Below are 25689 nucleotides of genomic sequence, written 5' to 3'. Positions count from 1 at the left end.
TTGGAAAATCGGAGAAAGGAGAACGGCAATGTTCGCCGAACCTTCCCGCGGTGCAGCCTCGTCGTTTTCCACCCCGACCGGAGGACCCCAGATCCTCATCAAGAAAGGCTTCAATTGATTCTTTTGCAGCTCGAACAAAGCCGCGTCCTCGGCACCGGCGTTGTTCTCCAACGCTTTCACCACCTCCGGCATAGCGAAGTTGCCTTTCTTCATGATTTCCTCGCACTGTCAAAAGTTATTTCAATTTCTCGTCAACGTGTCTCTCAGAAACATCCCTTAAATTCTTTACCTTTAACTGTCTACGTTGAATCGCTATCGCGACAGCGTTCCAAACGTCTCCTTTCGTCAGTCTTAAAGCTTCTTTCGCTTCTGCGGCCGAAAGCACCCCTACATTGTTCTCCTTCAATTCTTTTCCTTGAGTGGTCGCCAGAACCTGTACCGTTTCCACCAGATGAGGCCATTGCGTCTTCAGCCAGTCGATAGGGTTGCTGGAACCCTGCGACAAAGCCACTTGAACGTCATCCGTCGAGTAGCCGTGTCTCTCGGCCTCTCGCAGAAGCTCCACGATCTCCAGACCTTGACGGGTCAGCGTCGAAACGGTCTGCGAACTGGGGCCAGCCTCCAGGAATCTCGGCTGACTGGATTCCTGAAACACCAGCGAAATTCGTCTGTCGATAATCGAAACGATTAAACGACGAAAAAGCGCAATGAAAGATACGATGCAGGATCGATGAACAAGAAGGATTCGATCGTCGTAAGATGTACCTTCTGTTACAGGCTTAAGACTATATTAAGACTATTCTATAATAATCACACATTGTGTATTTCAGGGATGATCGTTGGAAGTACAGGTGAATATCACGTTCACACCGAGGCTACGGAATTTTTCATTAACGAATAGTGTTAAATCGTGGCGAGGATTAGCTCGGATTGAAAACCAATGATTCTCGAGGGATAGCTGACAAGTTTACCCTGGAACGATAATAAAGGTGGGTCGAGTCGATGGAGTTTCGTCGCGTACGGTCCCTGCTAGGAGCGGCGATCAGTTGCTGAAGATATTGTTCCTGAATCGTGTGAGGATAGAGCTCTGGACTGTTCGCGAATCTGCTTTGTTCCTGGAACAGACGCTCCGTATCGTTCTTTTTATTAAATCATTGAAATATTAATAAACGACAGTGTCTCTCCCTTTTATATCATTGAAATTTTTCTTCCAATCTCTAAGCGATCAAAGAAACATTCAAGTTTGAAAACTTCAGCTTTAGATGAAAGGAAGTTCGCGAATCTACGTATTGATTTTTCGTTTTACCTCTGCGTCGCTGTCCTCATAATACAATAATCCCTTCGAGGCGGATGCAGCTCTTACGAAAGCTGCGCTTCCTCTCACTGGAAGATAGTCGTACGTCTGAAAAAGTATATTCCCCGTCCAATAACATTCACGTTTCTTCTTTCCTTTACTCGAAACGACAGTTTCTATTTTTTTTCCTTACGAAATAAAATACACCCGTCTTACTTGAGTGGAGATGCTCTGAGGCGGCGGCGAGGTTCCGGTGGAAACCGAATGGGTTTTGGAAATTTTTTCAAGCATCGGTCGTTGACTTGTTCTTCTATCGTTCGCAATATCAACGTTATCGGTAGACTCTGGTACACTGCTCGTTCCTACTGTGGACTCATTTTTCGTTACCGAAGAGCATTCAACGAGAGGATTTTCTTGCGTATCTGTAAATTTAATCAGATCACTCTTTTGGAAACACATGTTTTTAACACAGGTAGGTTTGGACTAGGCTTAGAAATTTTTCAAGGATACAGCTAATGGTTCATTAAAACAATTATTTTCAACAGACTTTTAAAATTACCTTTACGACGAAAGGGTTAAACTTCAATCCAGAGAGGATTAAAAGGAACTTGCACGAGGAATACGATCAACTGATTTTGGATATGGAAAGAACAGTAGCCAAATGCACGCTCGTGCTTGAAACTAGCTCCTCTTGAATGAATAATAAGTACGTCAGACATTGATCGAACACGGGATGAGAATAAAAAAATGAGAGAGAGTGGCTTCATTTCAAATACGACTATGCATTTGGTTTCCACCGAGCGTGTACGAAACAGTTTGCACGTCTCTTTATTATTCATCCAAGGGTATACATCGACAAAGGACAATCTATTCGTTCTTGACTTTCGTAAAAAAAAAAGAAGAAGGTGGACCAGGAGAAGGAGAAACATTCAAGAGAACAGGTACAAATAATCATGATCACTGATTCGACTTGGTACCAAAGGAAAAGCTGATTTTGCGTCTTGCTCTACCTTTGTTCTTTGCGGAACCGCTATCTCCACTTTCCTCGCTGTTCGAAATTTTTAGTAAGCTCGTTCGTTTTTCCAAATCGGAACTCGGATTGCTCACGTTGCTGGACGTGGTCGCTGACTCGCTTTTAGGAGGTTCGCTTGCGCTTGGGACATCCTCGAAATTTTCGGGGTTACTCGGTGGTAGCGCACTGCTCTTGGTTTTGCAACAAACCACGCAAACGCGATCGTTCACGTCGTTTATGAAGGTGCAATGCTCGCAGGCCCATTCCTCTTTCGGTATCTCCATCGCGATCCTCTCGCTGACATTTTTCGGTGACTTCGAACGATCCTCTATCGTTTCGCGTTTCTCCGGAGGACTTTCTTCGACCCTTTTTCCCCGTATCTCTTCTTGATTTCTGCTACCGGGTCTCGATGTCTGTTTATCATCGCTCTGAGGAATTCTCCTAGGGACAGACTCGCGAGACGGTGTTTTCCTGCTGCTCTGATTATCAGAAGCTCGTTTGGCGGGAGATTTATCAATTTCATCGACGGAAACGTCTCTTCTCAAGGAGGGTTCTCTTTTCGAAGGTGTCTCCCGATCTCGGGACGGATCGCGGCTTCTTTGATTTCTCGAGGAAGGACGAGGCACGAGCTCGTCATTATTTTCTGCTTCCCGGTTTCTTCTGGAGGACACGTCTCGCGAGGTAGTCTTCCTGGGGGTCTGCGTGTCGCTGTCGATGGAGGATCTTCGGGAATCTCGGCGAGAGGATCTCTCAAAGTCGTCCAATCTTACGTCCCTTCGAACAGAGGAGGCTCTTTTCACCGGGACATCGTCTTCATTCCGTCGAGCGGATATTTCTGCCTTCTCGAAATGATCGTCGGAGGAGCTGGTGACCCTGGACGATCGAGCCGGTAAGGTGGACCTTCGATCCGACGACTCCTCGTCGGTGCTTCGTCTTCGACGATAGCTACCGTTTGGAACGCGATCCAATCGCGAATCTAGTTTCGAGAGTCTCCGTTCGTCTTGGTCGTAACGTCGACGAGAATTGGTGGTGTTTTGCAGCGGTGGGTACCGTTTGCTGGAGTGACCCTCGGACCATTGATCCTCGGTGCTCGTCATCCTCTCTTCTGACATTAGGCGCCTGAGAGCAATATTATTAATAATATTAATGAAAATTGCCAAAATTACTGTCGCGAATTTCAACTTACTCGCGACGACTCCTGGGTAATAAATTCCTAGGAACCTCGTCCTCGTGATAGCTCCTCTGTCTGACGCTTCTGGACACGCTTCCCCGTCTGCTTCTCGAGCTGCGCGAAAGCCTGTCGTCGAAGTCCGATTCGCCGGAATCCTCGGAGCTCGCGTCGGAAGGCGATCCTTGCGATCTTCTGGATCGCGATCTCGAGGCTAACGATTTCCTGGATTTCATACTGGGCGAGGGCGAGGCAGCCCTGGATCTTCTGCTGGATTTTAAGCTTCTCGCGGGACTGTGCGCTCTCGACAAAGAGCCTGGATAATGTGGTGGAAGCATTTGCGACGGAGGATATCCCATGGGATATGCCCACATTGCTGGGTGGTTCAAACTCATCGTCGAACCACCCATGGTCATGTCCCATGGGGGATTCGGTGGGTACCACATTAGGGGCACGCCTCCTGGGCCCAGATGAGCCATCGATTGAGTCTGAAGAATAAAATAATCGCCCACGGTTAGATGTTCTCTCGAAATTCGAGGTGTAAATGCAAATTACCTGATGCATTCCAGAATTCCACATTTGAGGCGAGGATAAATCGCAAACGCTGGCCGACTGCATCATAGATCTAGGCGGGGGCGGAGGTGGAACCGGAGGCGGCAGTTTCGGGCTGCCTAAGCTAACTGGCCTTGCGTTCAACGCGTCTCTTGAAATGTCGGATGAAGTGTGTCTTCTTCTGTTCGCGTCCTGAGCTCTCATCGCTTCTTGGTATTTTCTGTACCTCTCCTGAACATTTGCAGCAGGATTTCATGTTTCGTACTCGAATTTCGAGGAGTTCCCTCCTCGTAAGAGAAGCTCACCTGAAGAGTAGACATCTTGTCGGTGCCTGTTCCCGATGTAGATCCATCGGTAGAGGGTGAGTTGACGGCGTGCATGGATTTCGACACGGTTTTCGCGTCTAAGGTAGCCGAGAGTGGCCGGCCGGTATTCGGTAGATTTCGCTTCAAACTGCCGACCCTCTCGATCAAGGAGAGATTCGTGGATCCCTGGTTTTGCGTCGATTTAGCCTAAGCGCGAAACCTGAACTTTATTACACGATCGGGACTGTAACCGTAGTCGTCACGTGTCGTCGTATTTCTCATCTTTGAAAATTCTTTGTTCTCTTTCGTTTCTCTTTTTTTTTTTTAACAGGACGGCGACGAGAGGAAGGTATTCGAAAGAAAAAGGGTTGGCGCGTCTTCACGGCTGAAGGTAGCTCGAGCAGGGCTAAAATTAAATTGCGTCGACAGGCGAGGCTAAATCGATGATAAACAAAGCGTTAGTAGACAAAGTTAAATGAAATAAAACGACAGTGTTCCTGATGCTGGATCAAGACCACTTGCAACTTAAATAATACAAATTATAAATAAACATTGGGTTAATTTGTGCGATGCTGTAAGCTGAAACTAATGTACATCGTGTGCATGTTAAATAAACAGTGAAAAAAAAAAAGAAATAAATAAAAATAAGGCGCATCGAATCACCCTGTTCACCGTAATCATTCGTCCTGCCATATTCACCGTGGTGTTAATTGTTTTAATCAAAGCCCACATATGATGTACGAAAGGCAGGAAGCATAAAATTGTTTGGTATCTCGTCTTTTGCAGCCATTGATCGTCGAATCGACAGTGTGAAAGAATGAACGGGTTCAGTGAATACGGCAGTAGTGTTTTGCGGTAACGTGGTGTATTAAAAAGAAACAACGACAATATACAATAAAATCTGTCAGCATCTTGAGAAACAACTTAAACATCTATATAAAAATTCCTTCACACGACTGACGGTTGCGCTAAATAACAATCATCGTTGCCTCGGTGTGACGTGTTCCTTTTTCCCTCTAGAAACAAATCGGCCGACGTTCGAGAAGTCTAAGTACATGATATAAACAACTAACAACAATTAACAAATAACATCTCCAAGTACATTTCGTCGAGGACGATACGAATCACCGGAGACAAAGTTGCGACTGATGGTTGTTCACTAGTCAGGCTAACAGAACAAAGGGTAAATGCATGAAATTTTTAAGGGATGGGCGTCTATCGCGGGCCAGTGACATCGGATGAGAAAATTTAGGAATCGATAATGCCCGCCTTACTACTCGCTCCTCTAAGAAGATAAAAAAATATGATTCGCGACTTTCGCAACCTGGTTTCCGCTGAACTCGAACGAATTTCGTAGCGAGCCCCTGATTCGACTCGGTATCGCCTTGAGGTCGACGAGGCGAGGTGAGCCTGAAAGAAAATTCACGAAAAGGGATGAAAGCGTCAGGCCAGGTTGCATCCTACCTGAGCGTTCTTGCGATTTCGTCTGGGCGGAGGGATCGGTGGTGGACTCGACAGGTTCTCCCCTTTCGGTGGCAAAGGCGGTCGCGTTTTCGTCGCGAATTCCGTCAGGATTCTTCTTCGTACGTGGCCTTTTCTCTTTGGGTGCTTATGGTTCATGTCGTCGCAGGCCTCGCAGTAATTGCCGTTGCAGATGTCGCAACGTGCGAACACGTTCTCCGTGCCGCATAATGCACACTTGCCGACGTTCGGTGTCGAGGACTTTAGAGGTTGCGGTCGGGTGGGAAATTCGATGATCTCGTAGTCCGGGTCACCACAGTCTCCGGAGAGCGAGGGTGGCGGTATCTTCGGTGGGGTCGGTGGTCGTCGTTGCTGATGTTGTTCCGTTTCCTTCTGCTGCTGCGCCTTTCGGAAACCGAAACGTTTTCTAGTTATTCAACTCGATGGGACGAGGGAGGGAAAAATGTTGAAGTTAGGGTGTGTTCGTACGCACCAGTACCCAATGGGGCATGGACCTTGCCATGCGCAAACGGGTCGATGGGTTCGAGATGGCCATCGGGCGCCATTTTTCAGCTCCCGGGTTCTGGAACAGATTTCAAGCTTTGGAGAACGTTTCACACGCGGTTCACGACAGATCTTTTTACATGCAATTTCGAATTGGGCTGACAAGCTGGCAGCGTCGATGACTCGTGTTCGGCTGCCAAGCAATGCCAAGCGTGAATTCATGTCATCGCACCTTGGACGAACCGCCGGTGAATGCGATTTCGCAGACGCACAATCGAGATTTTTCGAGTGGATCCTCGAGAAAGCGTGACGTCACTGGGCCGGAAGCGGCCAAAATCGAATCTATTTCTGGGGATAAAAAAATCCTGTTCCGCGTCTAGAAATAAAACCGAGCCGAATGGCACGCGACACCGGTTCGTACGAATACACAGAAATTCGCAAGCGAATGATCGATCGTTCGTTCAAACGTATCAAGGATAATGTTCGTGTTTGTTTGAACAACTTAACCCGATGCGAATGAAATTTCATTTATTTATAAAAAGCGGGAAAGGAATAAATCGATCGTTCATCGTTCGGCTGCGATGAGACTATTCCCTGGGTGGAAGAAAAAATAATTTCACGATTCCAGTCCAGTTGAGTTCCACATGCATGAATTAGAATCTCGAATTAGAGCCATACGTATCTTTAGAACGTTCGCCCCTTCTGTTCTTCCCGACGGTTCACACTCTTTTGTTCTATGCTGCTATCCGATCTACTATGCGAGCAACAAACCGTCTAATTTCCAAGAATTACAAAATTAGATCGCGCAACGATAGCTACAAACCTTCTTCTCTATCCACAGATACAGCTAGAGAAATGAATTCCAACAAGAGTAAATTTTAACAATTTCTTCGCCTGTCATAATCGTAACAAGTTTACTCGAAAATGAAGAGCATTTTGATACAAAAGAATCTATTTACTCTATCAGACGCTATTTCTTGATGAAATTGCAAAATTCTAGAAAAGTTGGAAACGTTCCAAACTCTAGCCCCTGCCCACCAGACATCTTCTATAAACAATTTTTTCAGCCACGTAATATTTCCTTGGAAACTTCATCATCTTCCGGTTAATGATCCGACAAACTTCAATTAAAATTCAATCTCGAAGACGTTTAAAATCTAAAGACTCGTTTAATAGCTGGTGATCGAACATGATCGATAGTTTTGTTGACACGTGTCACGAATCGCGTATCCCTGCGGAAGTAGGCGAAGCTGAATCCCAATCAACTAAATTAAGTTTCTAAGCTCGTTTCCCTCACAGTTTAGCGCAAGTAGAATGAGATCCAGATGCTTTCGCCGCGATAACAGTCATCATTATCCCGTGTCTTTATAAACAAACTTCGTTTCAGCTATGAAATTCGTCACTTTTTCTCGATACGATAGAAACGATAATACGAGGACTGCCCTATTCTTTAGCTGTATTCGCAAAATTAAAATTTGAAGGTTTACAAATAGGGAATCGAAGGCGTCACATTTATAACTCCAGTAGCGAACGTGTTAACGCGACGAGTGAAGGGTTTAAGAGTGTTATACTCTAAGGGTGGTAATGGAAAAGGGCAAGCTAGCAATATCTATCCCTAAGATAACAACTTATTCAGAAGGTCTTAATGAATTTCGCGAGAACGAAACGCGTTTAGAACTATCGAGGAAATGGAGGATGTCCACGCGGTGGAAAGCGGTTCCAGGCCGATGCACCATGTTATCAAGAACAGCACTAAGAAAACAAAGGACGCACTGTGGCACGTATCGTATCGTATCGTATCGTTACGTACGGCCATGATGCGACGGATAATGCACTCGTGAAAGGAAGATCGCACTCACATTCATGTGGGACCACACGAAGGCGATTTCTCCGATTTTCCTCGGCAACTGGTCGTCACGGTACTGGCTGCTTCCGAGCGTTCGGCAACGTTCGCCTAGAAGGAGAGCTGGTTGCATCGCCACCAGCCGAAATCTATTTCCGTAACGTGGCTGCTGGACCGATGCCACCGTTTTACCCAAGTCTCCCCGTTCGCGTAAATATATCAGGAGACGACGGCACGCAGCTTCTCTAGACCGACTTCTCTTCAGGGTATACGCAACCCGGTCGCGCCTCTTTTGAACGGAGCTCTACAGGGATCTTGATCTTGTTTTTCGTTCGCTCGAATTCCACGGGCAACGTCGGCGAAATTGGGACGTTCGCGATATTCGTGGCACACGTCGGGCTACGGTTAGGTTTAACGAACCTTTTTCTCTCTCGCTTTTCCACGGAAAAACGAGATGTCTTTGATTTTGTACAGCGAACGCGAAAGGGTTAACATACGTTACTTGTAACCTGTTAAAATACTCGCGATGCTTCTCTCGCGGAGAAGAAAGAAACGTTCGATAAAGGTACAAATTATCGGCATTCCATTCACGGTAATTCCTTGGTCGGCCAAGGAAGAGGGGAAGAAAAAGTATAAGGAATGCTCGAAAGGCGGAACGTACGAGCTGGAAGTCGTAAAATTAAATACAGTCAAGTGTAATTACATGCTAACTGTGCTCCTTCTTATATTTGCATCTGTATTATATCGAGGTTGCATCATCGCTTACAACTCGCTTCCCACGTGCGTAGAAACGCTCGCACTCGCGTGGGCATCAAATGCCGGATTACGTTAGAACTTTGACTTCTTTCCTTCTCCTTTCAAAACACGAGAAACGGCACGAAAACCGTCGACAATTTATCGAATCGAGATCGTTATCTTAACAATTCATTTCAATAATTTATCTACCTGTTTTCGATTGAAACGAGGAAAGGTTTGCACACCTACGGTATATCCACCTTTTAGATGATCTCATTTCAGATATCTTTATTTTCTTTTATCGTAATAATTCTTTTGCGTCACTTGCCTTCTTTTTCTCCAAAAAAAACAGTCGAATACTATTATGAAATCATTTACATTTTTCGAAGACAGTAGCCGACTTTCTCGATGAACATACGGTTCATCGTCTGGCTAAAAAGTCCACGCACATTCCACCGAATTGTGTTCCCGATGCGTCAGTGAAAGTTGCGGAGATAAAAGAAGTAGGCGAAAAAACGATGCCAAAGCAAACAGAAAGTCACTCTCTTCCATCGTCTACAATTAACCGTACAAAATTGCAGTAAATCGAACAAGTTGTATCGATGTACGGAATATCGTGTATCGCGTGGCATGGTTCACGGGAGGATTTAAAAGTGATCGCGTCGAGCATATCCTAAAACGGCGCCCACCAATCTCGCCGAGCATACCCACCACTCGTTCTCAGCTTTCTTTTTTCCCATCGGGTATCGATCAGCCGTTCGAATGAAAGTAGTGAATCGAGACCGCGTTCCAGCAACCTCGAGAAATTACTAGGGCCTGAAATAATCATCCATTATTAACCCTAGAGTGGGCGCGTAGAGTATATCCGACTGACGCGATGATTAATGTTAAATATTACAGTCATTATCGAACCTGCAGAGATCAATAAGGCTTTAGTTGATTATTTTCACTTGGAAAATAATATTTCTTATCTATTAGCCGATGATACCAGGGTATTTAGATTACAAGATCGATGCAATGAAAAATTGCAAGTTTTGCCTTTGAAATTTCACTCGATCCCTCGGATCGATGATCTTCGTGTTTACTCCTGACACTATCCGCTTAAATTAGGTCTTAAAAAGGTAGCCGTAAGAGGCAGTAAAGAAGAAAAGAAAGCAAATTCGTTCGCAACAAAACGTTTCCCAAGGAACATGTGCGAGTATCGGTACAGGTGAGAGAGAGAGAGAGAGACAGAGTATCGCCAGGTGAGCTCACGTAAAACAGTGATACCTACACACCGGTTCAGGCCACGGTTCTCCAACGATAGCGCCACCTGAGAGCCAGAACGGTCCCTCAAAATGGCCGTCCCTCTCACCTCAGATCTTCCTGGAACGTCGAAGGAAGCAGGTGGCGATATTCAGGTTCGAGCTCTCGCGTGGCCGCCTCGCTTGGTGGCGGAGACCTCATTTTCCAGGTGGCGGACACACGAAAACCGTGCCAGAAAACGTTCGTACGCGTGGTAGCGAAGGTCGAGAAGCAACCGGAACAGCCGTGTGTAACCGTGAACCATCAACGAAACTACCATCGTAGTTTCAGCCTTGTCTCTCGACTAACTTGCCGGCAGGTGAATCTATTCCTGGAATCTTCCTACGTCCTTCTGTGCGACTATTCGACAAGGTGCGCGCGAGCGCACGCGCGCAAAACACGAGGTCCTCTTCGGCACCTGGTGACTTCAATGCCTGGCGCGGCGGTAACCGGAACAGGAAAACTCGCCGGTGGATATTGTGTACGATTTGTTCGCAGTGTCGTGCTTCCTGCTAGGTGAACACGCCTCTTCGGATATCGAGTAAATCGTGCCCGATCGAGGAACACGGAAGAAACAATAAAGAAACTCGCGAAGAGATGGTCGAACCACACCGGGAGCAGCGTCGAGGTTTCTCGTGGAGCACGCTCGCGGATATGGAAGCATGAGAACGTGAGTATCGCTGCTACCAACGGGGAAAGAAGGGAATCTGGCCTTGCCTCAGCATTTTTCCATCCTGCTACAATTGTTTGCTCCCAACAATGACTGCTTCGATATTTGCCTGGAGAACATTCCTGCCCAGAGACACGATCTTCCATAGCGTTCCCCCGAGCTGAATTTCTTTCCATTCATTTATTTCGCGTACCACGGGGATCGGTACACGTGTTTGACAAATCTGATGCGTCTCGAACTGGTTCTTGTTGGTTCATCAGAATTGCAATTCGCTTCTTGGCATCGATAATGGCATTAGTCAAAAATAATTGAAATGTCTATACAGTAGAGAATCATGGATCGACGATTCATTATAGTTGAATATTGACCACGAAATTTTGTTCAAATTGACCCAGATATATCAGAGAAGGAATTAGTTTAGAAGGAAAAAGAGCGGAAGATTGGCAAGAGACGAATTCAAATTTAAGGATGACGGCGAGTCGTGCAACTTGTACCAGGTACGTTCGATGTGCCCGTTCAATGGAATGCCTGTTATTCACCGGTACTTTCGCGCGTTAAGTAACCAGACAAACTGTCGCAAACACGGGAACACGCCTTTTTTCCAGGGGGACAAGGATGCCGTTAACCCGTCAGCTCGCGTCCACCTATCTACGTATTCTCTTCGATTCACCTGGATAAAGTTTCTCGTTTCTTTGACTCTCGATACACGCCAGTTCCTTTTTTCTTTTTTATTCCCTCGATCGCGCGTGCGTGTCGGTGTGCGCGCACGCGAGTGCAGGCATAGGTGTGTACACACGCGTGGAGTGTAAATACCTAGGAGAAGGTGGGTCAAAATGGGGACACACCGGTGTTCGAGCCGAGCGTTATCCAGTGATAAACGAGGCGAGGAATGCGATAAATAATTTTCACGCGCGTGACGTCGCGAATTTTCGACGGATCGTGTCATCGGGCCGAGATGCATATCATTTTGATCGGACGGGAATGAAAAGGGGAACGGAAGCGGGAACGACGATGGGTCGTTCCGAAACGTAGAAAACATCGATATTGCGTCGACGAAATCGTTCGGGCCTGGCGAGCGTTCGATGAATGAAAAGCGACGGACCTCCGTAATTGGAAGCGTCGCGTTTTACGGCGATCGTTACGATTTCCTCTTGCCAGGAGATTGCGTAACGTGGCGCGATTGAAATGCACGCAACGAGTTGTTGATTTATTCGCGTGTCACGGGAAAAATACGATGTTTGTGGCTGGAGAAAAATGAAGGGAAATGGAGCGACCGATGACGAGGGGAAAATTTATGAGCATACCGGTATACGTTGACGGACACAAATCGATCCTGCCCGTTTCTTCGTTAACCCGACGATACGAATGAACCTAATTATCGCCCGTATGAAGATTCTAAATACTTCCGCGTTCGTTACGTTTCTAGTTCACGAGCTTTTGCAGGTAAATGAAAACGTAAAGCCCTAAGGAAAGCTACCGCGCGTCTGTCGCGAAACGAAATGCTTTCTCCGGATAAGACACTCGTGCCCGTTCTCCGGAAGAAGAGTCATCCAGCGCGTTTCCTTGCCACGGATTTACTCGCGGGCTGAAAATCATCGGGATCGAGGGGCAGCGGTTGAAAAAAAGAATCAGTGCGTGTCGTTGCGAGCGGAAAAGCAGGATTCGTTGATGCGTGAGAGGAACTATCCTGCGTTTATTACGGTATTGTTGTGTGCACGCTCGCTAACGGTGTGACGTAATCGCCATTGTGGTCGTGCAACGGTGCAGAATTCGTGGAACCGTCGGAAGAAGAGAAGAAAAGAGAGAAAAAAAAAGGGAAAACCTCGATCGTTTTATGTAACAGGATCGATTAGACGAATCGGTGAAAACGGGGGTAATAATTTTCGAAAAATTAGCCACGGTTCATTTAGAAAGTTTTCGCGTCCGACCACGCTCGGACTTTCGTCTCCGCGCGGATACGCTTTTCTCCTCGATCGCTTCGATGATGTAATTTCAACGTTGAAGGAGATCGAAGAGGCGTGCGTGAACGTAGGTAAGACGGGAAACGAGCATGAATGAAATACGCTTTTTTTCTTTTTTTAAACGGAGGTCATCGTGGATACGAGAGAACAGTATGGAAGAGTTAACGAGGACGCGAGGTTCGTTCACACGGGCGAAAATTTCGATGACGTTATTGTGTACCGATGGAACGAACCTATCGCCAGTTACATGGCCAGGACGCGTGCAAGGAGGTCGCTAAATCTGTTGCAATTATCCGTTCGTTAGGTCGCCCACTATGAAAAGTATTGGCAACGATTCGTTGCAAAAGCAGGAAAGTGTTGGCGGCACGATAATTTTTTTTTTCATTTTTTTGCCAACGTCGATGCGTTTAGTTGATCCTTTAATCGCTCACGATCGTGATGCTATCGCCAGTTGGATTTTCTACCACAACTTATCTGCGTTTCTTTCTCTTTCCTGGACATCCTGGCAAACGTAATTATCGAGAGTTGGGAAACAGCCTCGGTCTGATTCGCGCGAGACTTTTGCATTACGGTAATTACCTCCAATTAAGGCACGCGTTTTGCCAGTATCGTTGAATTTATGAAACGTTCCTGCACTTTGTAAAAGGAGAAGATCGAGCTGACACGTTTTCTAGTTTCAAATGATATCGGATCAATGATATTCAAGTTAGAAACGAGCCGGTCTAGTCGAATCGTGACGCGTTTGTTTAACAAAATTACCGACTCGTGTTTCTTCGTGTAAGATTGTATAATTGTTCGCTGCACGCGATTCATTGCCCACTTTTTCTTTGCGAACGAACAAATTACCCAACCTGATGTCTTCATTTCTACGAGTATATGAAATATTAAATTGTAGAAACTGGGACATTTGCTTTGAACGGTACGCGATAGGAGCATTTTATTTTCCAGTGCTCCGGCGTTAAAGATTTAACTATTGACCCCGAATCGAGCGGCAGAAAAACTGAACGGTGCTGTTCGAAAACGGACAGAGCCTTTCAGTCACGAGTAGTCGCGGCTCGCAACGATCCGCGCGACCGCGTTGAAAATTTGCGATCCGGTCGATCGGGTCCGCGTCTATTACCGATCTCGCTCGCTTTTTCTTCCCCGATATTCTCGCCTATCTCGCTGACTCGAAGTCGTTTTACTTGCCAAGGTCGCACGTGCTGGCTTCCAGAGCGGATTGAAGGCAGCAGATCGATCGGGTTCGATCTAGATCAATAGCTGAAGAAGAGGATACCTCGTTCCGAGACGATGTATCGGCCGAATTTCTACGAGAGCACGTGTCTGAGATGCGCTCAGACCGTGTACCAGGTGGACAGAGTTGGTCCGTTGAAGGATTTCACCTTCTTTCACGCGGGTTGCTTCAAATGTGCGATCTGCGGTACCAAGTTGACCCTGAAGACCTATTACAACAACCAGCACACGATCAACGACAAAGAGGTGTACTGCAGCAGTCACGTACCGAAACCGGGTCCGGGAACCTTGGACGGGTCCTGCGTGGGCATCAGGAGCGCCCTGAACGTGCCCAGGAGCGGTTACGTCAACGAGCAGATCAGAGCTGGCGGGGCGTCACCCCGAGGGGTTTATCCGCCTTGGTGAGAAATCATTCCTTCTTCTTTTATTTTTTGTTTTTCATTTTCTTTTTTACGTTTAATTATGTTCCTTTGCCACTGTTCTATCTCGTTATCGCAGCTGCATCACGAACGGATGAAAAAATACCGATCGGTATTCGTGTCGCATTCCAGTCCACTGGAATTGTTCAGCCTTTTGTCGAGCAAAGGCGGCTCGATGAAATAACAGTAACCGTAATAAGGAAATTAGTAACACGTAACGCGAAGGGGCAGTTAGTTGCAATGGAAACGAGGCCGGTTATTTGCATTCTCTCCTTTGTATATACCGCTTACTACCGGAAGTAATAGGCGTATCAGGAAAAGTGTCGTGTCCTCTCGTGACACGTCGCAGGAACGTGTAATTTTCGAACGAGCGCAACGTGATCAGCGCTTAATTAAACCTTCTTAAATCGCGTTTGATGATTCCAAGGACGTGGCTGGTCGTACGTAATCGGTATCGTTATTCCAAATGTTACAGGTTGAATTACGATGATGCTAACGCAACAGTGAATCACCATAGTAACCTCTGGTAACGAAAGAGTTAAAGTTCATGCTTCTTTTTCTTTTTAGAAGAATTACAAAACGGTTGCGATCAGGAGAAAATGAACGGCTCTTTTACGTTTTCTGTGTTTTAATGGGATACTCCGGAAAGTCGATCGACTTGCCTCGCGTTCGGTTTCACCACTTTCCCTTTGGTGTTAAATCGAGATCCTCGTTTAAATGGAGTATCGATGGAATTCTTTTTTTTAAGAATTTCAAGATGGTATTTAGTCTACTGTGGCGGTCAAAGTAGCGCAGAAATTGCAGAGAAGCTTCTTCGAAAGTTACCATTTTACGTTCTACTTTAGTTAGAAAGGAGTGCGATGAAAATTAATCCTCCCCTTTCACATGGAAATTAACAAATCGCTCACGTATCTCGGACACTTTTCAACAAGTTCACGAGTCGTGCTGAATTTTTCTCACGAACCTCGACGCGACAATTATTTCCTACAAACACACTTTGCTCCCCGGTGATCCCCGAGTTCCATGTACATAGGCGACGGTCGACTCGGTTGGTTCATCTTCGTTACATAACGCATCGCCACATTGGCCTTAATCCGAGCGAGCCTCGAACAAAGTCAGAAACCGCGATTCCTCGCAAGAAGTGCACTTGCTCTTCGACCGGAATGTCAATGGCTGACCCGATTTCCTGGAAGTAACTAGCCTCTTCTCTTGAGATTCTTCGTTGACCATGCGTTCATTCTTCGATCGATAAAGAGAGATATCTTTTTCTCTTTTAAATTACACCGACTTACTTGGCCTGGAATTTCGAATAATAGATAACGGAAGGGAGAAGAGCTTAAACTTGACGGTACCTAGCGAAGGACCCGAGCGGTGGCAATTTAGCGAAACACCTTTAATCCAGATTAATCGAGGATAGAGATTCGAATCGAATTAAAATTGCTATGAAATTACTAAACCACAATCGTCCGTTCGGTTAATTCCACGACGAAGACTCCGTATTAACCAGCTTTTACCGTAATTACGGCTGGCGGCTTTAAAAAACGAGCCAACCAACGACCTGTTGCGGCGTTCGGGAAATCAGGCAGCAAACGACGCGGAGGAAGAAGAAGCGCGCTTCTATCGCGAGAATTCCTTGCTGATTTCTCGAATCAATTATTTCTTGACTAATCGACTTCGATCGCCTGATCGAAGAATCATCAAAGGAATCACGTAACAGTCGCATCGGTTATGTGAAAATCCAGCGTCGATCGGTTAAATGAATGTGTTACACCTCTGGCTCGTTCTCTCCTCCGGGGTTCATTCACACCCGACGATGCTTCTCCTCCTCCTCTCTGTCTCGCGTGAACGCGCGCTCCTTATGTAAGCCGGAGGCAGCTCACGAAACGCGGCTACGAGAAATTCTTCGAGATTTCTTGCGCGTTGCACGACGACGGAGAAAACGATCCGGACGATAAATCAACGCGTCGAGATTTCGGCAGCTCGTGCACAAACGACTTTCGAAAACCGCCAGTCGACCAGGGAATTTGCAATCCTCTCGTTTCTTCGTCCTCGAATATCCGGTCCATTTGTATCATCAGTTACGTCGTTATACCCCTTTACACGATATCGATCTTTAATCGATCAGCTTAGAGAATAGAAACCGTGAAAGGCCGGAAACTCTAATTCCTGAAGATGCTAACCTACTTTTTTTCCTCCACGATTTGCGTAGAATCGTCGCATTTGCATGGTAAACACCGGAAGTGGTAATAACTATGCGAAGGAATCACGGTTAGCAGAGGTTCTTCTAGGAAGAGTAGACGACCGACTTTTGATCGATTCTTTTCTGTCTGTCGCGAGGAGAAGCTAGTTTCGTCGTTACTTGGACGATCCCTAGCCCCCCTGAAGACCCGTTGCATCATTTTGTTGCAGCTACGATAATGTAGACTCGCCTAATTGTGCCAGGCACCTGAACGGACACGGTTCACCACCAGCCACGAATTCCTCGCAACGGGACGTCCACGGGAACTCGGCAGGAGGAGGAGGTGGATCCTCGCCGTACAACCATAATTATTCCGGGGACGGAAGCTACCAGTATGGCAGATTCGATGCGAGCGCCCTTCACATCGCCCATGCCCTTAAGCAGACCGAGCTACAGAAGGGTTACAGCAAGGCACGCGAGAAACCCATCGATTATTATCTGGTGAGTCATTCGCATAGTTGGTGAAATCATTCGTCACGGTCAACGCCATATTAGGTGCGAGTTACCTATTCCGTTCGCGAATCCGCGCCAATTAAAAGGCATCGGGTTAATTACCGCCACGCTCGGCATCGTTTTATCGAAATTATTACGAGCTCGCTGCTTTGCCGAGATACCGGTGCTTTGCTCTCGTAAAACGCGTTCCCACTCTGCGGATCGGATACAAAGTGTGTTGCAGAGTTACTCTGAATTTCATTCGATCGTTTCCTAAAAGCTCATGAATACTTCGGAAACGAGAATAAAGTCTCTTCAGTGGAATTTTAATTGTTTCAACATTCTTTCGAAGCACGGAGGATGTTATTTGAATTACAACATTTCTGGACTACTTAGCTTCAATTACTCTCCGCTAATTAGGATTACGAACATTCCATCACCGTTGAATTCGTTCACAGGTGTTTTCCTCGAGTCGTACGTAGGCGATTATCGAATTCCATAATGATTAATCGTCAAAATTCGTCGATGCTGCTGATAATATGTCCACATCCTTGCGCAGCTAATTAAACCACATTCGTATAACGTTAACCGTAAGCGAGGCGGTAGAGATCGCGCGCAAGACGCAGTCAAATATCCGGTTCAGCTCGTTCTCTCGCGTGGCACAATAAAATCAGGTATTTCGAGGGTGTTCAACGACGCGTAGAAGATCGGCGATCGGTGATTAACCAGAGCGAGAGACGGCGAGAGAAGCGGGTGAATGGATTTTAATGGAAAATCCTCGTTTAGCCGAATTTCCGAGGCGTACAGGTAGGAATGCGAGGGCGATGCATTCCGTGTCAGCTTCGGTGACTTTCGTGGCGGAACGCGCGAAATCGGCTTGACAAGCGAGGAATGCGTACCGCGGCGAAAACGGACTCTACATGAAAATGAGATTGTCGTTGCTTTTCCCATCGGGCCGACATAATATAAGAAGGCCGAGCCGCTAGTCGCTCCACTATCTGCGCGCGTTTTCTCCTCAATCCGCTTTCGCGGATCCCGCGAATCCGACACGAAACCTCTCCCACTGCTAGCTATTATAATAATACGCGTCAAAAATTCTTGCCTCTATTTTCTAGACGAAAAGAAAAGAAAGAAAAAAAGAAAATTGGAAATTTGCTCGTAAAGCATCGATCGGTGATTTTCTTCTCTTCGCAAGAACGCTCGCCGATTTCTACGATTCGCGGAACGATGGATTCCTCGAGGATCGGTTCGTAGTCGTTCGAGCGGACAATTTCGTCTTCCCCGACGACTATTCGATCGCAAGAAACTCGACGTCGTAGCCCCGTGAAGCGTAAACGATCGCAAAAATTACTCTCCCCGAGAAGTCTACCGCTTCTCTCGATCCTTCGTTTTCGCGTTCCTTCCTCGCGTATTCTGTCAACGTTTCACGCGATTGATAGACTTTCTTACACGCTTCCAAGGTATCCGAGAACAATAACGATTGAACGTCCACGTGAACGTAGCTCGTACTGTTACTACGGAAGAAAGCGTGTTCCGTCTTCTTTTCTCTGGGTTGGCCTCTACACGCGAAGAAAAGCCCGCAGAATCGTTTCCGCTTGCGGTACTCTACTGCGCTTGATAGTTAATTAGAGAATCGTAGCTGGCCTGCGGAAAGCGTTTCCACCAGAGAAACAGAGAGAGAGAGAGAGAGACGGAAGGATTTTTACCGTGCGCGTATCCTGTTAAGGAACAATTGTGGCTTACCTCTCACGCGTCTTTGCGAACAAACGACCCATACATGCTAATTGCAATCACTGTCGCGGTCAATGGTATACGAGACTCGATCGATTTTATTGTTACTTTCTTCTGCACCTTTTTGCTGCTACTTCGAATCGAGCGGTTTCCAGCTCGAAATGGAATGTTGCATGGAAACGAGATTAGAGTGGTTTGATAATGGAATTATATCGGGCGCAAAATACCACTTTCGGCACCTCAATTTGAAGCTTAAGCTTTTCTAAAAGTAACCCCGTAATCGTTTCGTCGATGTTCTTAATACGGAATGTGGAAAATACATTTTCCCTTGTGTACAGAGATGTAGATAAAGCTTCTCCATTTATTTGTTTGCTTTAAATTTTAATTTACCACTCCATACCGCCCTGCTAATCATCATTAGTTTTAATAAGAACGTTCCTTGTGGGTGGTAGAAAAATTTTCTTATCTCGCGGTTGAAAACAGGAAGCGGATAATCTTGTGAACAATGTTTGAGTTTAATTAAGAATAAGTGTGATAAAAATCTGGTGTTTGCAAGCGAATAGAAGGAATTAACAGGGAGGGAGAGATTTTCTTCAATATCGATCAGATGGAACAAGCTTTTATCGAGAGTAGTCATTATCGATACGCGTCGAGGAGTTAAACATTTTTTATTTGAGGGAAACAGCAAACAGAAGCAAGAGGATTCGCGATGAAATCTCGGTTAACCAGTCGCGCGAGGGAGCATCGAAGAAAATTAGTCGATTACTCGAATTAATCTCATTAGCAGGCTTTTTTAATAACTCGTCAAAGTACAAATGAGCATATTTTTATCTGTCCCAAGAAACGTTCCTCTAAACAGGAACTATTAGAATTCTGTCGAGTGGAATGTTGATTAACCAGTCGGTGACGGGGGAAAAAGTTAAAGGAAATTACTTCTTCAATGACACGAGTAAACAGATTGACCGAATTAATCCTGTTAGCGTGCTTTCTCGTCGTCTCGAGGGCAAACAAGACTTTTACCAGACCTGTTCGAGCATTAGCAACAAACGAACGACGATCACTGATTTCAAAATAGAAACTTCTCAATTGTTGCGAGGAATCCGGTCTCGGAAAAGAAAAGAAAAAGAAAGAAAGAGTAATTGCACCTGTCGCTGCAACGGACTGACGCTCGTCAAAGCAATTTTAGCAAATTCAACCGCAACCTTCTGTATAAGGTGTTTCAATAAACAACATCGAATTTTCTGTGTTTGAAATGTCAATGCACTCCAACATTGTCCTTATTTATGGTTATTCCACGCAACAACCTGTAATGTCGTGTCGTAACCGTAACGCAAGCTTAGATTAAAGAAAATCGCTTGAGCAATGCCAGACCAAACTCGAAGAAGCTCTTTTTAGCGCGGATTCGCTTCGTTTCGTCATTTCTGCGAGACGAGATCGTGGGAACGAATCGACGAACGGTAGATGTCCACGTTGGGATCCTCTCGTGGATCGTGGAACGTGTGGTTTCCGGCGCGACTGCCGTCGGAATGAAAGCAGAAACGCAGCGTGAAAGTAAACCGTACAAAAAACTGGACGAACACCGGCTATGGGACGTTTAGGAACGGCCTCGACCTTTTGATAAACGAACGCGTTTCGATTTAATTCCACCTACGTCTGAATGAAACTCGTTCGAATGAAAAATTATTGTAATTCATAATTTTCTAATTACCAGGATCGGGATGAGCAAACGCGTTTGGAGATGAAACATCGCAAAGAAGAGGATGATTTGTACCGGAAGTTTGCTCATCATCGCGAGGAGGAGGACAGACGGATTCGAGAAGAATTCAGGGTACGTAGTTTCGATTATTTTATCCGATTCGAGATTAAAATGTCGCGTTTCTCTATTGATCAGGACGAATGGGAGAAGGAATTGGAACAGCTATCGGCCAGATGGGAACGCGAAAAAGGCGGAAGAGTTCGAACCCAACAGTTCCAGCAAGAGAAGGAGGACTTGGAGAAGAACATGACTCTCCGCAGGGACAAGAAGAAGGAAAGTCTCACGCGCAAAATGTTGGAGCACGAACGGTACTCATTACCTAATTAAACTGATTCTATGCTGTGCTACTTGAAGTACATCGCGGGTTCAAGATGGGGTTAATGCTGTTGCATCAATCGACCTACCTTAACTTAATGTTTGTTTTAAGAAAAGTGCCATTTGTGTTTAATTTTTGGTATTATAGAAAATATTTTTAATATAATAGAGCCTTGGAATGTGGAGGAGAGATGATGACTAAAGTTTAAGGGCCAGAATGAGTCACCTATATTGGGATTTCAAATATCTTTTTTATTTCTGATGATACGACTTCATTAAAAATGAATGACGTACATAAAATCTAGAGTCTGACCCCTCTAATCAATATCCTTCTCAGCCGCTTCGTCGTATCATGCAGAACAATAGAAATATTTTAAATTCCCGTCGAGGCAAGAAATCAATGTCCCATGCGTCGATGGGAAGCCAAACGCAGGATCGTTACAAATTAAAGCATTTTCAGTGTACTTTGTCTCCCTGTTGCGAATCGAACACAATTGGCACCATTAGAGATTCCTCGTTAATACCATCGGCGAAGTTCTCGCAATCTGACCCGCGGCTATTTATTTAAATTCGTATCCCGAATTGCCAGGTTTGTTCTGAAATTTCCAGAAGAGACGGAAACCTCGACAATTCTCGTTCGTACAACTTCTGATGAATTTCTAGGGCCGCGACCGCGGCGTTGGTGGAGAAACAAAGCTCGGAGATGTTGGAGCTGATCAACGAGGCGAGAAGCGAATATATGCGTCAGGAGAGCCTGTATCTCGACGAAGGGGATGGTTATACCCAGGAAGCACCGCCTATGCCTTATCCGTCGCGAGCACCACCCCCGCAACCTCCAGCCCTAGCCAAGTATCACATCTACAATGATCCTCTGGAGTTTGCTGACATGGATCAGATAGCTATTTCGGTAAGCCAGCTGATCTCCCTTTCAGCCTTGAATCCTGCTGTAAATGTAATATCGACGAGCCTAGCCACGCTTACAACCTCGGAATTTTAAACGATCCTTCGTATCCGCCGCCATATTTTCATATATTCCTTGCCTTTATCCGATCCGCGTGCACGACCAGTCCATCGGTAATCGATTTACGATCATTCTTTCATTCAACCCCTAACTTTACCTACGACTTTCAGTGGTGGCCATTTTTATGATCGAGGATAGAGCTGGTTAAGGGGTGATTCGTGAAATTACACATTGTTAAAGTTTAAGGACACTTTGAATAATTCTAACGTATCAAGGGTTATTCGACTACCTTTAACCCTTCTGTTTTCCTTCCAATAAATCAGGTAGCTCAAGAAGACCAGAAAACGTTCACGGATTTAGTGCGACAGTTGGTGAGCAGATGCGGATCGGATATAGAAAAAGCTAGGACAATATTCCGATGGATCACCGTGAAGAATTTGAACACCATGCAATTCGACGAGAATCTGCGAGGAGACACGCCTATGGGTTTGCTCCGGGGGATCAAACACGGAACGGAAAGTTACCATGTTCTGTTCAAACGACTGTGCAGGTACTGTTTCGATCCTTACTTAATTATAAAAACTTGCAAACAGTTGGTTCGCAGGGTTTCCTTTGATTTCGCAGCTACGCAGGTTTGCATTGCGTGGTGATAAAGGGTTACAGCAAGTCGGCCGGGTACCAGCCAGGGGTTTGTTTCGAAGACAATAGATTCCGTAACAGTTGGAACGCGGTTTACGTAGCTGGTGCGTGGAGATTCGTTCAGTGTAACTGGGGGGCACGACATCTCGTCAATGCCAAAGAAGTTCCTCGTCCTGGTCAGCCGAAGGCCAAGAACGATAGTCTCAGGTGATTCTTTTTAAAACAATATTTGTCTATTCAAATTAAATAATTACTCAATCCTATAATAATGATCCACAGATACGAATACGACGATCATTACTTCCTGACCGATCCACGTGAATTCATATACGAGTTTTTCCCTCTTCAAGAGGAATGGCAATTGCTGAAGCAACCGATTTCTCTCAAAGACTTCGAGGAATTGCCTTTCGTCCGATCGTTGTTCTTCAGGTGAACTGAACAATTATTTAAATTATGTAACCGGTCGGTTTGATCTGCAAATGTTTGTCTAGTTAATTTCTCCTTGCACGTTCCGTTCGTGCACCAGCGGAAAAAAGAGACGATTTATGTAAATTTCGACAGGTACGGCCTTTACTTTCCGGATACGAACACGAATGCCGTTATGTACACGGATTCAACGGGTGCTGCGACCGTCAGGATAGCCATGCCGGCACACATGCAGTCGTCCCTGATTTTCCACTACAATTTGAAATTTTACGACAACGACGGCGACGGATACGACGGTGTGTCGTTGAAGCGATTCGTCATGCAGGTAATTTCCAGCAACTTCTTCGGGGGGGTCAAACGAAAAAAAACACTTTTTTTTCCCACGACATTTCTACGGTTAATTACACGGACAACATCGTACTGGTGTTAAACTAATTAGGGAAATACATTGAAAGGAGGAGATCCTTTATGAGAGAGTTTTAAGAGTCAAAGCTGCTAATTAATTGCTTGAAATTGAAATTAATTGACCAACGAGAGGAACTTGCGATACCGCTCACCGATTATTGACGTTTGATATTTGCAATAATAATAATAATATTTGCCAATATCGAATCCTATTCGAAGAGTTCAAGTTGGGCTGAAATGTATTTCTGAAATTTTCTGAAAATCGATGGATGTAACGGTTAAAAAACGTCTGTTCACAGTCTGTCGTTGGGAATATAGTCGCGTTCCGGGTGCACGCCCCATGTTCGGGGGCTTTTCTTCTCGATATATTCGCAAACGCTGTAACGCCCAAAGAATACTTAACCGGCGAGCCCATGAAGTTCAAGAGCGTGTGCAAATTTAAGATCGCCTGCGAGGAATTGCAAACAGTTATGGTGCCATTACCAGACTGTGCGAGCGGGGAATGGGGTCCCACGAAAGCCACCAGACTGTTTGGCCTCATACCGATTACTCATCAGGTACGTACGAATCACCTGTTATTCAAATTCACTTTATAAAGTTAATTATTTCTTTTTTTTTTAAATATAATCGCAGGAGGCTTTGGTGTTTGCTGGTCGCGAATTAGAGATTCAATTCCGTATGTCGAGACCCTTAACCGATTTCATGGCGACGTTGCATAAAAATGGAATCGAAGAGAAACGATTATCCAAATACGTGGCGCATTCGATCGCCGACGACGACATGGTAACTTTCTTCATCAACTTCCCAGAGGAGGGTCAATACGGTCTGGACATTTACACCAGGGAATCGACCAGTCCCGCTAATGTACCTCACGACATCACCGGTGAAAAACATTTACTCACGCATTGCTGCAAATATCTGATCAATTCCAGTAACAGGAATTAACAAGTATCATCGTGGAAGATCATCTCACGTGATTATGGACTAAAAGGTGCTGCAAGTTCTTTTCTCGAGTGACGTGTAAGAACTAATCCGCGAGATTAGCCTTTGCTTGCCAGTTAAAGTACACTTAAAGGTGACGAGCATAAAAGGTGGTGTTGAAGAAAGCAAAGAAACGGTACAATTGCTTCTTTCTTTTTTTTTTTTCATTTTGAAAGGTGCGAAGAACTTTGAAAGACGTAAGAACAATTCCGAGCCGACGCGCTACCTCCACGTTCTTTGTAGTTTAATAACGATAAGCCTGTTGTGCGAGTCTGGGTCGCGATCGACCCGGCCAGCATCGTTCGAGGGTTAATCGTTCGTCGATTTTTCCACGATCGTTCTGTATCGTTTGTGTTTGTTCTCGCGGGAAAGTTGGCAATTAAAAGTTAACCAGCTTTGCGGCTCCCTCTGACCGAATTAATCAAACTTTCTCGCCTGGGCTCGAAGCATTAATCCCAATTATCCCGAGTTCGTTTTAATTCAATCCCGGGGATCCCGTTTTGTCCCGTTCGTTCGAGTGGTTGCACGGAAATCGGATCAACGATTTATTTGATCGCACGAGGTGCTTTGTGTATATAAAGTATGCACACGATCGTTTCAATTTTCTCTTATTTTAATAAAGTCGACATTCTCCTTTCGGTGAATACGCGTGCTTTTATATTATTTAACGACGATTCACGTGTAGCATTCCTTTCTCTTTTGTTGCAAACGATCGTCACCGCAAAATTATGCTTGTTCTCGATGATGAGGATGATATCATGGGAATACGCGATCTTTCAGGGATCGTTTTAGGTGTATACGGCTTTTAAAAATGTACAATTTTGCGGCTACGGTGGTTTTTCAAGTTCAGGTGCTATATATTGCTAGCTGCACGATTCTAGTTATTCCTTGTTTACGAAAAAGCGTGGAAATGCTAAATTTTTTATATATACTTCTATGAAAAATCTTTTTTGTTGAAGTAGTTTGTTCGAATGCTTTGAAATTTCCACGTTTTTGATAGTGTAAGGATCACAAGTTACGTCGAGACCCAATGAAAATTGTTTCTATCATTAATAGGCTATATAATTGTTAATTTTTGTAATATTAATATTATTTTTCTTTGTCTTTGTTGTTATTTGAAATTATAACGACGCTTGCGTAAGAATGCTTTCTCGATTCGCGTGGAATAAAATATAACTCGAGCTTAATATTATCTCATTGTTTCTATGTAACGAGCATGTAAATTAATTTTTATACATATTACAGATGTGTAATAACTCGTGTTATTGTAAAAAAGCAATTAATAAAATCTAATTTTGTGGAAATTCAGTAATATTTCTTTAAACAATTTACTTAACTAAAAAGAAATAATGGAAATATAATT

General features: G+C 45.1%; 2 protein-coding genes across 17 annotated transcripts in view; one reads left to right on the top strand and one right to left on the bottom strand.

The window, feature by feature from the left end:
- Positions 1-25689, bottom strand: part of LOC114874647 (E3 ubiquitin-protein ligase lubel) — a 50442-nt gene that overhangs the window by 8682 nt on the left and 16071 nt on the right. For 5 of the 14 annotated variants that reach the window (XM_029184126.2, XM_029184120.2, XM_029184125.2 and 2 more), the window contains exons 1-13: positions 8107-8176; positions 6529-6644; positions 6286-6375; positions 5796-6197; positions 4332-4538; positions 4030-4257; positions 3493-3962; positions 2305-3425; positions 1511-1716; positions 1307-1402; positions 972-1139; positions 290-646; positions 42-225 (exon numbers count right to left, since the gene is read on the bottom strand). In XM_029184126.2, coding sequence (XP_029039959.2) covers positions 42-225; positions 290-646; positions 972-1139; positions 1307-1402; positions 1511-1716; positions 2305-3425; positions 3493-3962; positions 4030-4257; positions 4332-4538; positions 5796-6197; positions 6286-6375; positions 6529-6644; positions 8107-8161 — 3700 coding nt within the window. In that variant the 5' untranslated portion in view covers positions 8162-8176. Of the gene's footprint in view, positions 1-41; positions 226-289; positions 647-971; positions 1140-1306; positions 1403-1510; positions 1717-2304; positions 3426-3492; positions 3963-4029; positions 4258-4331; positions 4539-5795; positions 6198-6285; positions 6376-6436; positions 6459-6528; positions 6645-8106; positions 8264-25689 lie in introns of those variants that run through there. The other 9 variants (XM_029184131.2, XM_029184123.2, XM_029184124.2 and 6 more) reach the window with 9 other exon arrangements.
- On the top strand, positions 10169-25619 carry LOC114874649 (hillarin). 3 transcript variants are annotated; one of them, XM_029184140.2, is made up of 12 exons: positions 10169-10828; positions 13982-14423; positions 16851-17121; positions 20555-20671; positions 20735-20907; positions 21578-21821; positions 22199-22425; positions 22500-22721; positions 22794-22943; positions 23076-23265; positions 23645-23902; positions 23979-25619. In XM_029184140.2, exons 2-12 carry the CDS (start codon positions 14080-14082, stop codon positions 24288-24290), a joined length of 2508 nt encoding a protein of 835 aa, XP_029039973.1. In that variant the 5' UTR covers positions 10169-10828; positions 13982-14079; the 3' UTR covers positions 24291-25619. The 3 variants fall into 3 exon arrangements, with proteins under 3 accessions (XP_029039973.1, XP_029039975.1, XP_029039974.1); XM_029184142.2 differs by having other exon boundaries at positions 10170-10828; positions 16884-17121; XM_029184141.2 differs by lacking the exon at positions 10169-10828 and adding an exon at positions 13256-13360.

The sequence above is a fragment of the Osmia bicornis genome, chromosome 6 (assembly GCF_907164935.1).
Source record: "Osmia bicornis bicornis chromosome 6, iOsmBic2.1, whole genome shotgun sequence".
Taxonomy (NCBI): Eukaryota; Metazoa; Arthropoda; class Insecta; order Hymenoptera; family Megachilidae; genus Osmia; species Osmia bicornis.
The sequence above is the reverse complement of the archived record's forward strand: the minus strand, read 5'-3'. Positions and strand labels throughout refer to the sequence as shown.

Coding starts and splice junctions, on each gene's coding strand:
- LOC114874649 (XM_029184140.2), top strand. CDS start 14,080: ATGTATCGGCCGAATTTCTACGAGAGCACGTGTCTGAGATGCGCTCAG. Junction 22,426..22,499: donor CTGTTCAAACGACTGTGCAG/GTACTGTTTCGA, acceptor TTGATTTCGCAG/CTACGCAGGTTTGCATTGCG. Junction 23,266..23,644: donor TGAAGCGATTCGTCATGCAG/GTAATTTCCAGC, acceptor GTCTGTTCACAG/TCTGTCGTTGGGAATATAGT.